Source organism: Punica granatum, chromosome 5, assembly GCF_007655135.1.
Source record: "Punica granatum isolate Tunisia-2019 chromosome 5, ASM765513v2, whole genome shotgun sequence".
In the NCBI taxonomy this organism is placed as follows: domain Eukaryota; kingdom Viridiplantae; phylum Streptophyta; class Magnoliopsida; order Myrtales; family Lythraceae; genus Punica; species Punica granatum.
The window spans coordinates 7,276,059-7,290,997 of NC_045131.1; the positions used below are offsets into that span (position 1 = coordinate 7,276,059).

Here is a 14,939-nt window from a genome sequence, read left to right on the forward strand (position 1 = left end):
TCTATTACTCTGACTTTTGTCATTGAAAGTTAAAACATATATTATGCTTATTTGTCCTATCATTTGCAACGTCCACATCTTTTGTTAAGTTCTGATTATTGAATGTCTATAAATCTGGACTTTTATGTCCAACTTTGGGTGCTTTAGGTTTCTAATTTTCTAATTCTAAAGCACCAAGGATTGAATGTTGGACTGCGAAATGCATTCTGAGTACGAATTCTGCCTTAAGGTGATCAAATCTGGAGATTATATATATCTTTTATGGATCTAGAATCACCAGGATTATTTGGTGTAGCCTGTGAAGAGGCAACATTTTGGCTGGAACGAAGAATTGTGTTCGATCTCAAGATTGAAATGCTTTTGATAACACCGCTCAAAGGCTGCTTTGGGTGATCCATATTTACGAGATCATAACGGAGAGGAACATGAGGATAATTCAGAAAAAGTCCACGGGTGCATCACAGATTGTGGCTCGAGTAATTGAGACAATGCCAATGAAGTTGCAAACTCTCAAGTTGCTGAGTTTTTGTGGCTGCAGTAGCTTTTCTGTCTTTTGTTTTTTATGTTGGTTTCATGAACAAGGGGTCCACTGTAAATACCATCTTGATCAATAAAGTTGAATCACTTATACAATAAAATATTAAGTACAATCTAACCAAAAAAAAAAACTCACTAGAAAAAGAAATTTGGTTGAAGGAAAAGAAGCACGTGACGTGCTGTTCCACTATTTCTATAAACTTTGGTCTAAATTGATATAACTATGAGACATATTTCTAGCGCACGAGAGATTCAAATATAAGTTTGGGATAGATCTAAAAATTTATTCAAACGTTAGACTATATAGTGCAATTATCCCTAAAAAAAGGGTAGGATACCATATCAGGGACTCCCCTTGGGGCTCGATAAGGTTGGCGAGAGGGAGGGGTAATCGAAAGGGAAGCCTCGAATCTGGTACCTTTCCCTTTTTTAAAATTATTATTTATTTATTTATTATTATTTAATTATTATTTTTTCAGCCAATTAGAAATTGACACGTGGACAATATTAATGCTGTTAAATCCACATCAACAGCTCTATTAAGATCTGTTACGGAACGGACGAAAAGTGTCTCACAGAGCAAACATGTAGAACTGATTATATACTTTTAAAACTTATAAAATTAAAATTGACTGATTGTTAAATTTATACGATTGAAAATGTCTTTTTTCCCTATATTTTGATATGCATTATTTATTAAAAAAAAAGAGAGAGAGAGAGAGAGAGAATACCATATTTTGATGTAAGGAAAGGAGTTTATTCGCTACGTGTGGAAAGAGATTTGAACTCATGACTTTGTGGACTACTCATGAAAGATCCAAATTACAACATCCTTCCCCTCGCACTAATTACAAACATAGTTAATTTTAACAGTTGTAGATGGGATTTTATCTAAAAGGTCGATAGGTGATTACAAAAACTAATTCTACTTTTTCATGGGCCTACCTAGCTCGACTGTATTAGTCGGAGCTCAATTGAACTTTCGGATATTATGATTCATAAAAAAAAAAACTAACTTTGCTTCTATTACTTTATAAAAATTTAAATTATAATTTTTGAGTCACTTTAATTTATTATGATATTATCAATTATTTTTCGACGGTTTTACTTTGACATGACTTCTAATGCCATTGTGTCGTAAATATGATAATCCATATAATCATGATTCTAGTGGCTCACGTGGTGCATCACAAATATAAATAGAGAATTACCTGTCCACTTGAGGAAGGATCGGCAAAGAATTTAAGCAAACTTCAGAGTTGCTTTATTCATACTAGGTCACCTTCGTTCTTTTGTAATCAATGTCCAACTATCATTCATTTTGATGGACTGAAACCAATAAATCGACTTAAATGGAACCATATCGATTCGTATTAAGAACTGATTAAGAAGTACTTTAAACCATTTCGAGTCTGTTTTGATTAAGAAAACTTCCGAATTATCGACCAGATGTGGAGAACTCAAAGCTTATGGAATACATACAGAGGAAAGAGCTAGGGCTGCAGCAGATCGGGAGAGAACCTAAGAAAGCTGTGTGTGTTCTCAGCTAGGAGATGCTCCCGCCATCTCGTCCACAGCTCAAAGGACGATGCGGAGGTGTTCCTGAGAGGAGACCCTACCTCCGGACCAGAACCAGCCGAACATCTGGCTTCACAATCGAGGGATCGTTCGAGAGGCGAAAGGGCTGCACCCGTAGCTCCAGTGGCAATGTTGTGGCGAGGATAACTTGGAAGAGGGTCAAGAACAGCGGTGTTGCCATCTTGAACATGTCTTCATCCTAGCAATTATGCCCGGGTTCAATGCCGAGATGGTCATGGGCTTTGTGATCGTGTTGGATCGGATCTGCCATATATCTCACGGACCAGTTTTCTGTTCTTGTATTTCCTCTGCGAACATAAATTTACAAGGCGAAATTTCCCCTTCACCTGCGAGCGTCTCTGTTTTTTGCAACCGCTGCCTCCGCCATTTCCACTGCGACTCTGGCAGTCGGGGCTGCCACCATTTGCCACGGTAATCTTTGCTAGGCATTCGCCCGTCAGGATATTGCTGATGTTGATAGAGCCCGCTACAGCAAAAGAAAGAGAAGGGATGGGTTACTCACCGCATATCAAAACTACAATGTCAGAGCCTAAGAGGAGCTCAATTTGTATACCAGAATAAAAGGTAACTACAAGTAAGTTCATGTTGTAGAAGAGGTACCATTTCCCTCAGTCTCAGTCCACTTATCATCTGGATCAGCTTTGCAGTAGGATATAATGAGATCCTGGTCACTTGTTATATAAATGTTATTTCTGTTGCAGTCAGGGTGCCACAGAAGGTGATCCTCGAATGATGTTACAAGCTCCCCTCGGAAGTTCCAAACAGAGACCATCCGGTTCCTAAATGTCAAGAACAACTGGTTCTCGTAGAGGAAGATAAAGGCTGATGGAGTCATGAACTCTGTCCTACTGACTTCCATAAGCTCAGCATTGCGAACCTGTCAAAATCACTAGGAAAATTACAATGCAAAAACCAGCACCTTGTTGAGAGATTAAGCAAGCAGCCTGAGGCATAGGAATGCGCCTCAAGTTTAACTCCCTGTGCCACTATTTGACACGGCATCACACCATCCAGATGGACTTCATGGAAACACCAAGACTACCTTGTTCCATGGGTTTGTTTGTGTTTGTTGACCTGGATTAGCTAATATATGAAGTCCTTTTTGTTTTCGAGAGGTGAAGCAATATGAAGTTGTGAGGGTTACATACATCAAGAATCTGGAGATTTTCATTCTCCTGCTTGACAAGAAGCTTCTCATTGAATTGTTCAATGAAGTCCACCTTCTTATTGCGATGAAGTAGATGGTTGAAGGCTTTGAGCACTGTGCCATCCTCTATTGACAGGATCTTCAGAGGGACATGGCTGCTGGCTCTTTCGAAAATCAATAACATAATACCTGGACTGGTATGAGAACAAAGAGAAAGGGAGCATGTTATCTAATTGAGATTTTTAAAAAAAAAAGGAAAGGAAGAAAGAAAGGGGACTCCATTTATCGAATTTCCGCATTGCTCAGAATGCTGAGCAAAGAAAGGGGAGTAAATAGTGATAGCAACCTTTGATAAAATATGGCCAGCACAGAATGCCTGGAAAGGTACTTTAGCAACCTCTCAAAGCATATGTGTTTCTTGGAAAATAGTGACAACAGCTCAACATCCCTACAGCCAAAGCTTTTAAAGGTATGTGTGTGTGTTTGTGCGCGCGCGTGCGTGTGTGTGTGAGAGAGAGAGAGATACCTAATCTTGATTTCTTGCACATGTTCATCAGATATTGAGTATAGCATTGTATAATTCTTCAAGTCAAAAACCTTGTATACGCTGCCAAACACATGACACATGAGTAAAGGAAGACCACACATATCATGGAAGCACATGGGATGCAAGAATACCTACTTATTCTCTGCAGAGTATGTGAGGACCTTTCCATTGACATCATCAAACTCCACAAACCCAGGCCATTTCAATGATTCGGATTCGAAGAGAGCAAATCCAGCATCAGGTTGACCCCTCCTGATATATCTGATGAAAGTTCATCACATAAGGAAGGGTTGTTATAATATGTCTTACAACTTTGTAATAAATGGGTTATTAGTTTGGTGGAAGAGTGCTGCACATACTCAATCCTAGTTGATCTGCATTTCAAGGAGCTGAAGTTGTCTGAAGCATAGACTGAAACTGTAATGAGCGAGTCATTGTTCTTATTGTAGAACAAACTTCGAATGACTTCATCGGGGGTCACGTTCAAAAAACATATCCTCTCATTTGTTTCTGCATTCACAGGACAAAGAACTCTTGCTCATCTGGATCATTTACCATAAGCTAATGAAATAAGAACCTTTTAGGATGAAAGACTGTGCACACCTCGGCTAAAAAATGCACAAACACCTGAGTGATTAAGAGCAAAGACGATATCTTGTGCAGCCACAATCTCAACAACTTTAGTCCTCTTCATAAGAAAAGGCAATACCACTGATTGATGTCCTTTCGGATCATGTGTATCATATTCCTCCTGGTCCAAATAAAAGATAACCTTTCATCTTAGAAAAAGATAATACAACGCATCTGTCTAAGCATGATATCTGCATCTTGACAAAGTAAACAAAGCTTGCCACGTAAATTCACTTTCAGCATTAAACCATCCCAACATGAATATACTGAGAAGAATAGGATGTAGTCATATAACTCATGCTTTTAATCTTTCTCAACAATGGTACATCAACCTATAAAAATCATGACAGGCCAGACACAATAGCCAAGCTTCATGACTGATGCTTGAAAATAATAAAAAACCATGACATAAAATGCAAACTATTAACTTCATGAATGAAGAAACTATTATTGGCAGATTGCCTGACAGAAATTTGGCCTTAGAATGTGCCCTAAGGTGTGCCATTTTTTCACAAATAACTTACCAATTCTAGACAAGCCCTGATTACAAAAGTTGTCGCAACTGCCTTGTGGAGCACAAGTTTGTAAACATTAAACATAACAAGTGGGTCAATCAGTTATTTATTTCATGCACCAGAAAGAAAGGAAGACTTCCTACTTCTTTAGGCGCTAATTCACAAAAGAAACGTCCTATAGCCCTCTCTCCATGCAGTATCTCATGAAGAAGGATACTATCTATCATCAAATGGCAATGTACAATACAAGCTACAAGCAATCTTATATTATGTTTTTCACTGATCTTGCAGGATAAAAATAAATCTTGTACATGTTATTTACCAATCCTGGATGAAGATTTTCCCATTAAATTAACCAGGGCATTTTCTCAACAAACTTTCTAAGGCTACCACATGCATTTTTCTCTTCATTCTGTCTCGGGCATTATATTAGTTGAAAAGTTTGAAACTTTTGCCAAAGTTCAATCTTGCCATAGCCGCACCTTGTCATTTTGAGAAGCTACCCTTCTAATTGAAATCCGTCGAAAACCCTCCTTCGACCATTCACCATTTTGAACAAAAATAGAACTGAAGATGTAAATGCAATAAGCAGTAGATTTCAAAATTTAGCTCAAAAACGAGGAACAGATTGACAAACAATCTTGAAGGAGAACAGTAAAAGATGGAATAATCTCCGTAACTTCGTAGACGAATGCTTCTGCTCTCAAAACCCAAACGACCTCATTATACTATCCTCAACAAGTTTACAACTATGATTAATGTCCAACAGAAACTACACAGTTCTTGTGTCTCCATAGAACAACTGAGATTTCCCCTTAACCCAAGATCAACTTAATCCTGAAGCCAAGTAACCCCGATGTTTTCACGAAAGATTTCAATCGCTATGCTCAGTAATCACTAATCAGCTACAGTTCAGCAAATTTCACACTTAATTGCAACCCTAATTGCAACAGAAGACGGTGGCACCACACCAAATCAAACCATATCAAGAACTGAGCCCAGATAGAACGAGAGAAGGGGGGGAGGGAGATGAAGTACCACTAAACGCATGTTACGGAAGCGCTCCTGGGCATTGCGCATGCTGGTAATCCGGTTTCTTACGGAAGAGTAGTTCGTCTTGCCTGATATGAGATTAATGAGATGCGTCACAATTCATAAGAAATAACGAGCACCAGAAATCGATCAAACTTTGTAAGGCCTCCATACGTCACAATGCACTAATTGGAATGGAATGGAATGGAAAAGAGGCTTTATTGAAACTTATATGTTCCATACGTCACAATGCACTAATTGAAATGAAAAAGAGACTTTATTGGAGCTTATATGTCCCATACATCACAATGCACTAATTGAAATGGAAAAGATGCTTTATCGGAACTTATATGTCGCAAGGTGCATTACTATCTGATCGATGCATAAAAATTAAATTATTCTCGAATTTGATACGATAGGGAGGATGTCCCAACCGCTTTGTGTCAAATGTCTTTAGTATCTGCTTTCATTGCTCGTGCTTTCCGAAACGAAGAAGACACCTTTCCCATCTCTTCTCTGGCTAGCTTTCCACGACTGCTTCATTGAGGTGGGTGCTTAATTTCTTGTCTGTGTCCTTTCATAGGAAGTTTGCCCTCGCCAATCGCTTGTAGAGATCGGAAGCGCCTTGGTTGGTTCCTGTACTGCTTGCATTAGAATCTTTGTTGATTCGATGTTACAGAGTTAAAAAGATCGTTGTGCGAGCTTCTATGAGTTCGTGAGGATTTCATCGTGTTTTTTCATAATGTGGTGATCTGGCCTCGATCCTTAAACCCATATTATGCATTCTTGTGATTCGACTATTTCACGATTCTGTGCTTTTAGCATATATATTTATACTTCAGCATGATATTTTTGCTCTCTTTTAGTGGTGGATGAGTTTGTTCTTTATTTATCAGAGTGTATTTTGCTAACGGATCAGTGCAGGTACCGGGTCGATTCAGTTCTAGAATAAGCTTCTTCTCCTGCTCTTCGATTTCGTTCAATAGTTGTCAATTATTTCGCACACCTTTTCTCGTCATTATGGTGATCTTTTCTCATTTGTGGGCGGGGGCTGCAACATAGGGATGTGATGCCTCTATCCTATTGGACACAATGAATGGAATGGCATTGAAGAAAGATTGCATCCCCCAACGAACTGTTGAAGGGCTATGACAAAATAGAAGCTATAAAGTTCGAGATCGAAAAAGCATGCCTTAGAACAGTGTCATATGCTGACATTCTGGTCTTGACTGCTCGGGAAGCCCTTCTTACTGTAAAACCCTGTCGCTCTTATTATTCTATGCAATGGGGTTGATTTCGTTGGTTTAACAATGATACCTGAGAATGAGAAATGCGTTAATTGTAGGTTGGTGGTCCGTTCTATCCTTTACAAACTGGTAGAAGAGACGGTATGAATTTCATACGCGGAAATGGCAGGATATCAACTTCCTTCACCTTTTAGTGATCTCTCGGAAATTCTCGCATCTTTTGGAGCAAGGGGATTTGATGAGCGGGAAACTGTGAGTCTCTTAGGTAATGATTACATTCTACCTTATCCTAACTCTGTTTCGATAAAGTCACACACCCCTCTCGTTACTGAGCTGAGTTATCTTAGTGCTAAGAATTGATTCCATATCGATGGAAAGCATACGTGACCTTTTCCGTAGGTGGTCATAGTATCGGATCGATTCACTGTAAGTTCTTTGAGGACCGTCTCTATAATTTTTCTGGGACAAATAGCCCCGACCCATCTCTTGAGAGCAGTTTCCTTAACCTGATGAGATCCCGATGCAGTAAATTTCCTTCAGCATCATCCCCGAAACTTTCAGTGGCTCCATCACCTTCGGTTAGAGCTGCTGGATTGCCGGCTTCTTCAGCGGCAGAGCCCGAGACAATGATGAGCTATGAGGGGCTGGAATCGAGACCAGCTGAGGGCCCTGCTTTTGGGGCTCCATATTATCGCAGCCTGTTGAAAGGTAGATGAATCCACTTTGCGGATCAGCAACTGACCAGTTCAGAAGAAACTGGAAGTTGCGTCAGAGCATATGCTTGGGACACTGCCCAATTTAGAAGAGACTTTGCAGAGGCCATGCTGAAGCTCTCGAGCCTGCAGGTGTTAACAGCAACTAGCTGGCAAATCCACATCAATTGCGCGAAGACTGCATAGATCAAACATCTGTATAAGTTGGTATGGTCAGACATCTTTTAGGCTGGCTCCGATATTGCATAGTTCAATGGATGTTTAGGTGCTTTTGATTAGTTCATTCTCTTGGAGTCGTATTGATTGTACAGAACAAAATAATGATCTTGACTGCTAGTCGGTTGATGTGCAATTTTATTGTGTATCTTAGCATAGTTGGCTATGAAAGACTTATTCAAAGAGTACCAAGTTGAATTGAAAATACTCGAATTGTTGACACAGAAAATTACTCTAATCGCTAGTAAAGATGTCGCATGATTATAAGAAACCCGAGAGACGGCTCCTGATTGTCACAGCTGACCAAAACAGGGCAAATTTAGAGGACTTTATACCAAAACCAAGGACGAGAGAGGACAAACCAAACACGAGTAAGATCACACACATATCAACATCATTGATCTGTTGGTCTATGAATGGGTAGACCCGAAGCTCTTTTTTGAGCTGTTGAATTTCAGGTTTCTAAGATCGATTATTAGGAGCTTATATGTCCATCAAAAACCTGCTGACAAGTCGTCCCCTGATTCTTGCTTGCTTGCTTCCTGCCTGCCTGATTCCTGGTTCCGCCGCTGAGAGGCCTGTGGGAGGCCAAATCTTCACCAGCAATGGCGGAATCGGCTCCTCAATCAGTAACAAATGGTGTCCAGAGTCTTCCGCAACCCATCTCCGGTGAGAAATTGGCACCGAAAGGGCCATTAAACTGGAGAAAAGTTTTTCCAAAGGTAAACCAAAATCTTGAGTACTTTGAAGGAGTCGACCACTGTAATGTAAAACCTCCATCGGAGATCCTGCAGATGGGACTCGACCAATGGTGCTACACCCTTGTTGGTCGATTCTTGGGCAAGACTCCCGAATTTGGAAAGATTGCTGCTGTTGTAAACGGTTTATGGGGTAAACAAGGGAAGGTTACGGTTAGCACCATGGGCTCCCTATTTATTTTCCAGTTTCCTAATGAGGATGTCATGACATGGGTTCTAGAAACAGGACCGTGGCATGTAGAGCGCAATTTTCTGATCTTGCAAAAATGGAGTCCGACTTTCACTGAAGAGGAACTGAGTTTGAAGAAGATGCCGATGTGGGCCCAATTGCGGAGAATTCCCCTTCAGTACTTCCATCCTAAAGGCATCAGCTTTTTAGCAAGTGCGATTGGTAAACCACTCTACATGGATAGAGCTACTGCCCTACGCTCGAGACTGGATTATGCTAAAGTATGTATAGAAATTGACTTTGGGAAGAAAATTCCAAGTGTTTTGAATGTTGATTTGGGAAATGAACACACAGTAGAGGTTCTTGTGGACACCCCATGGCTGCCTGAGAAGTGTGACAAATGCAAAGTTTTCGGTCACAGTTGCAGCAACCCATCTGCAGCCACTCCAGCAATACTGACACCAACCCCTGTGGAAGGGAGTTCTCCTCGGGCTGGTGAAAAAGCTGATGCTGAACGTGCTGAACTGTCCCCTCCTGATGCTGGAATGCTCGCTGGACAGGGAGTTTGCGAGTTGGAGGTCCCCAACTCTATTACTCCCACTCCCCCCCTTGCATCAGAGCAAGGAAAAGTGGCTGAATGGAGTGACTTGCACGGGGACAATATCGAAGTCCCTTCCAAAGGAGAGTCCTCACAGGTGAATAGCAAGCAAGTTCTCTTAGAAGATGTGAAGTCTCGTTCTGATGCGATCAGCTCAGATGATGAGCTGGAGGTATCCTCGCGTCGGGGAGTTACAACACAGAATCAGAGCATTACAGTGGAGGAGGTGAAATCAACCCAGAAAGTTCAAGGCAAAAGGAAACCTAGAACGGGCAAGGGAGGTAAACCTCCTAAATTACTATCATGATAATTACCTCTTGGAATGTTAGAGGGATAAATGACCCTCTGAAATAGAAAATGGTCTTTAAGTTTGCGAAGGAACACGATATAGGGATTTTTGCTCTCATTGAGACACGGGTAAAGGAAAACAATTGTCTAAAGATAGTGAATAAATGGAAGGGCTGGTTGTTGATGGAAAATTATCAGCATGCCCATAATGGCAGATTGTGGATTCTGGTACGAGAGGACTTGCAGGTGCAATTCCTTAGCAAAACTAGTCAATATATCCATTTATTGGTAAATGTTCCCAAAGGAGTTGGTTGGGTTGCTTTGACTTTTGTTTATGCTTCAAATGACTTGTCGGAAAGAAGGGTGTTATGGCATGATCTGCAGACTTTAACAGTGGGTATGAGGTATAGTTGGATGTTGATGGGTGATTTCAATGCAATTAAAGAATTAGAAGAGGCCAAAGTAGTTGGGAGGGAAATTGTTGTTGATCAAAGTATAAGAGAATTTACAGACTTCATTAGCACATCGGAGCTTAAGGATCACCCCTATACCGGCTGTTTTTTCACATGGAGCAACAAAAGACAGGAGGGGTTTCAAGCTAGGAAGATTGACAGAGCGTTGGTTAATGACTTATGGTTTCAACGGGATATTGCCTCAACAGTGGAATTTCTTTCTCCCGGAATTTCTGATCATAGTCCTATCATGTTGAGATTTGGTGCCAAAGAGAATGCGGGCCCAAAGCCTTTTAAGTTTTTCCATTTCTGGACTGAGCATCCAGAGTACTTGAAACTTGTGGAACGTGTGTGGATGGAGGTCCAGGAAGGTAATCCTATGGCAGTGCTTTACAAGAAATTGAGGAATCTAAAGAGACATCTGAAAGATTTCAATAGATCTTACTTTGGGGATGTGCATGCTAAAGTTGACGCCTTGCAAACTCAACTCGCTCAGATCCAAACTGAAATTCTTGAAAGTAATTGCATGTCTTCTGAAATTATGGAAAAGGAAATCGCTATAAGGGTTGAGCTATTAGAAGCCATGGATAAAGAGGAGAAACTACTGAGACAAAAGTCAAGGGTGGCATGGTTAAAAGCGGGGGATCAGAACACTTCTTTCTTTCATAAGGCAGTGAAGATAAGAAATGCAAGAACCTCCATTCGAGTACTCTACACTAACTCAGGTTCCAAGCTGGAAGATATACATCAAATAAAAGCGGAAGCAGTCAACTTTTACCAAAGCCTTCTAGGAGAAAAGGATGCAAGCGTAGCGGGCACCTCTGCGACGCAACTTTCTTCTATTCTCAAAAAGAAGATCTCTCAGGCTCAACAACAACTGCTTGTGTCTCCTATCACAGAAGAGGAAATCAAATCAGCTCTGTTCTCAATGGGAAATGATAAATCACCTGGCCCAGACGGCTTCACGGTGTATTTTTATAAGCATGCTTGGAGAATTGTTCATAAAGACTTCCTTGCTGCTGTACAACATTACTTTTCGACAGGCGAGCTGCGCAGAGAGGTGAATTCTACAATATTAGCACTTGTCCCTAAGAAGGAGAAAGCTGATCGCATGAAGGACTTCCGCCCTATCTCATGCTGCAATGTGGTGTATAAATGCATTACCAAGGTGATCACCAACAGAATGAAAGGGGTCCTTCCTGATGTTATAAGCCTAAACCAGACAGCTTTTGTGCAGGGCAGGAGAATATCTGACAATGTCTTGCTTGCTCATGAGCTTGTAAGAAACTACCATAGACAAGGAATAACCCCCCGTTGTGCTATCAAAATTGACCTAATGAAAGCCTTTGACTCCTTGAACTGGGATTTTATTCTTAACTGTTTGAAGGTCATGGGATTTCCCCTATCATTTCTCAGATGGATCAAGGGATGTATTACCTCTCCTTACTTTTCAGTGGCTGTCAATGGCTCCTTATGTGGTTACTTTGCCGGCCAAAGGGGATTGCGACAAGGTGACCCCCTATCACCCTATTTGTTTGTTATTGCCATGGAGGTCTTCTCAAAGCTTTTGGACACTGCTGCAGACGAAGGCAGAATCGGCTTCCATCCTAGATGTAAGTCTATCAAGCTCACCCATCTCTGCTTTGCTGATGATCTATTCTTGTTCACAAACGGGTCCAAAGAGTCTCTTGTTGCCATTCTGGAAGTGTTGAACATCTTTTACAACTGGTCTGGGCTCAAGCTGAACCCTGAGAAATCTGAAATCTTCACGGGAGGCATCACTGAGGAAGGCATCTCTATATTGGTGAATAGCTCGGGTTTTAAGAAAGGTACTCTTCCTGTGAGATACTTGGGGCTCCCTCTTGTCTCGGGCAAGCTTTCCACGAAGAACTGCGAGGCTCTTACTGAGAGAATCCTAAAGCGTATAAGGAGTTGGTCTGTGAAGCACTTGTCTTACGCGGGACGAGTACAGTTGATCAATTCAGTACTTTTCAGCATGGCCAGCTACTGGTGTATCCACTTCATTCTTCCCAAGAAAGTCATAAAGTTGGTGCAGCAGAAGTGCAGATCCTTCCTCTGGAAAGGCCTTGAGCAGCATATAGGAGGAGGAAAGCTCGGCTGGGAAACTCTATGTCTTCCAAAGTCTGATGGAGGACTCGGTATCAAGGACCTAACCCTGTGGAATAAGGTATGCGTACTCAAAAACCTTTGGTCTCTCCTCGTGCGTTCAGGGTCTCTTTGGGTGGCCTGGGTTGCTAAATATTTAATCAAAGACCGAAGTATTTGGTCTTTAAGGATACCTGGTGATTGTTCTTGGAACTGGAGAAAACTTTTGCAGCTGAGGACTTTGATGTCTCCCTATATCCGCTATTGTGTTGGCCCTGGTACGAATGTATCTTTTTGGTATGACAAGTGGTTACCGGTCGGTTCTTTAATAAACTATTGCACCAGGGGGCTCCAGTGCTTTCCGTCGATTAGGGAGCACGCAACAGTTAGTTCGATTCTGGTTGATGGATGCTGGCATTGGCCTAGAAGCTCGGATCTGCAAGCTGGCCTGCTCCGTGATCTCGCTAATGCAATTCAACTCTCTGATCGTGATAGGGTCACATGGACGGCTCACAAATCCGAGACATTTTCTGTTGCTAGTGCGTGGAAATGCTTTAGTCCCAGAAGCCAGAAGATGGAATGGAGGAACGCAATCTGGTTTGAGGGGCGGTTTCCTCGATCCTCTTTCATTAGCTGGCTTTGTATTCATAATAGATTGAGTACAAAAGATAGGCTTATGAGTTGGAGAATCTCGATTACTGCACCCGAATGCGAATTCTGTAGTTTGGAATTGGAGACCCGAAATCACCTCTTTTTTGAATGCCCTATCACCCAAGGGATTTGGAGAAGTTTATTAGACCGTGTTGGAATGAACAAACACAATGTCGACTGGAATACGGAACTTTGCTGGGTCTCCTCTCTCCGTGGAAAGAAGCTGGATATTATTTGTCTTAAACTTCTCTGGACTCACTACATTTACTGCATCTGGAGGGAGAGGAACGCCAGGCTCTACCGGAATCAAGTCTCGCCTCCAACAATTATAATACGAAGGATCTTCTCGGATGTGAAAGCAAAGTTGTCTGTTCTCCCTCGATTCTCATGCAAAATTGCACACTCTATCATTGCGAGGCATATGTTTCACCATTTTGATACTGCAACTAGTTGACTTGGGAGTAGCTCTTGGGTATTTTTTTATTTTACTCCGTATAGAGGAAAATGGTATTGGTTTCTGATGTAAATTCATCTGTTATCAATGAAGTTTCATCATTTATCCAAAAAAAAAAAAAAACCTGCTGACAATCCCGAGCTACGGAGGGCTTCGAAGGCAAGAGGAACTGTCCTCCATGTCCAGCACGCTCTCAGGGTCACCCAGGTCCATCATCTCCACTTCCCTTTTCTCTTCGATCAGCTCATCACTGCTTCAATCTCGAGGCAGGGCCTCGTGAACTTCATGAAGCTTCCACCAAACTCATCCCCATGTCTTCTCCCTTCATACACCGATCCTTTGGTGACCCTTCATTCTCTTGCATTTTCTCCTCCATATCAAACTCCCAACTGTATGGGCGCTCGGCGTTCAAACCGGTCTGTACTGCTACAAGAAAAGGGGCGAAGGAGAGAGGACTCGGGCAGCTTTTGGCACCTTTCATAGAGGCAGGACTTAATGCTTATGAGGGTCTTGGGGAAGAAGTACTTGTTGGTTTCCCCGAAATATTCTATTTCTACCGGTCACAAGTCTGTTTAGGACATTGACTATGAGGGATGAATATGATCAATGATAAAGACTCAAAGAGCCGATTGATGAAGGAACTCAGGTTTTACCTAAAAAGCTATAGTGGTGCGAGTTTGTAGTAAAGGTAGGGGAGTTTGATTTATTTGAGACTTGTGGAAAAGTCATATATATTTTATTTGAAAGATCATTTTGTACCTCTTTATAATTATAGCTTGCGAACAATTTATTGGGGTGGGGGGGGAAGACCCTCCTATTAAAAAGTTCAACACACTTATATGCATATTAATAACAAAAATATATTGTTCACCCAAAAAAAATTCAAATCGAACATTAATCCATAAACAAAAAAAAAGAAAGAAGATATGATTGCAATTTACTCAACAATCATTTGGCCATTGAAGCAAAACATTGTCACCTACCATTCACCTATGTCACTGAGCTTACAATGAATATTGTGCAGGGGACAGTACTTATATGCTTTCAGTTGGTCGACATGCACCATTTCCTACAAATGTTCAAGCCGCTTTCTATATCGACTTCATCAACATTCCTTGATCTACAATAGTATCTAAATGGCCATCGCAACAGTGTTATATATATATATATATAGGTGTGGCACAGTGCCACACCTCGTGCCCTGATGTGTTGCTAGCTTGTCGACCTTGACCGCCTCCACCGCCTCGCTCAAGCTTGGTGAAGAAACACATTCTCCACCG

The 14,939-nt window shown here is 41.4% G+C and overlaps 1 protein-coding gene and 1 pseudogene across 2 annotated transcripts; one reads left to right on the forward strand and one right to left on the reverse strand.

Annotated features, from left to right (window-relative positions):
* Positions 1-1,883: 1,883 nt before the first annotated feature.
* LOC116208062 lies at positions 1,884-6,177 on the reverse strand. 2 transcript variants are annotated; one of them, XM_031541275.1, is made up of 8 exons: positions 6,014-6,177; positions 4,434-4,581; positions 4,190-4,340; positions 3,966-4,091; positions 3,810-3,890; positions 3,285-3,477; positions 2,737-3,013; positions 1,884-2,602 (listed from the first exon to the last, which is right to left on the reverse strand). In XM_031541275.1, the coding sequence occupies exons 1-8, from the start codon at positions 6,053-6,055 to the stop codon at positions 2,349-2,351; spliced, it is 1,272 nt and encodes a 423-aa protein (XP_031397135.1). In that variant the 5' UTR covers positions 6,056-6,177; the 3' UTR covers positions 1,884-2,348. The 2 variants fall into 2 exon arrangements, with proteins under 2 accessions (XP_031397135.1, XP_031397136.1); XM_031541276.1 differs by having other exon boundaries at positions 4,434-4,586; positions 6,014-6,096.
* On the forward strand, positions 6,054-8,250 carry LOC116207974 (annotated as a pseudogene).
* Positions 8,251-14,939: the final 6,689 nt, after the last annotated feature.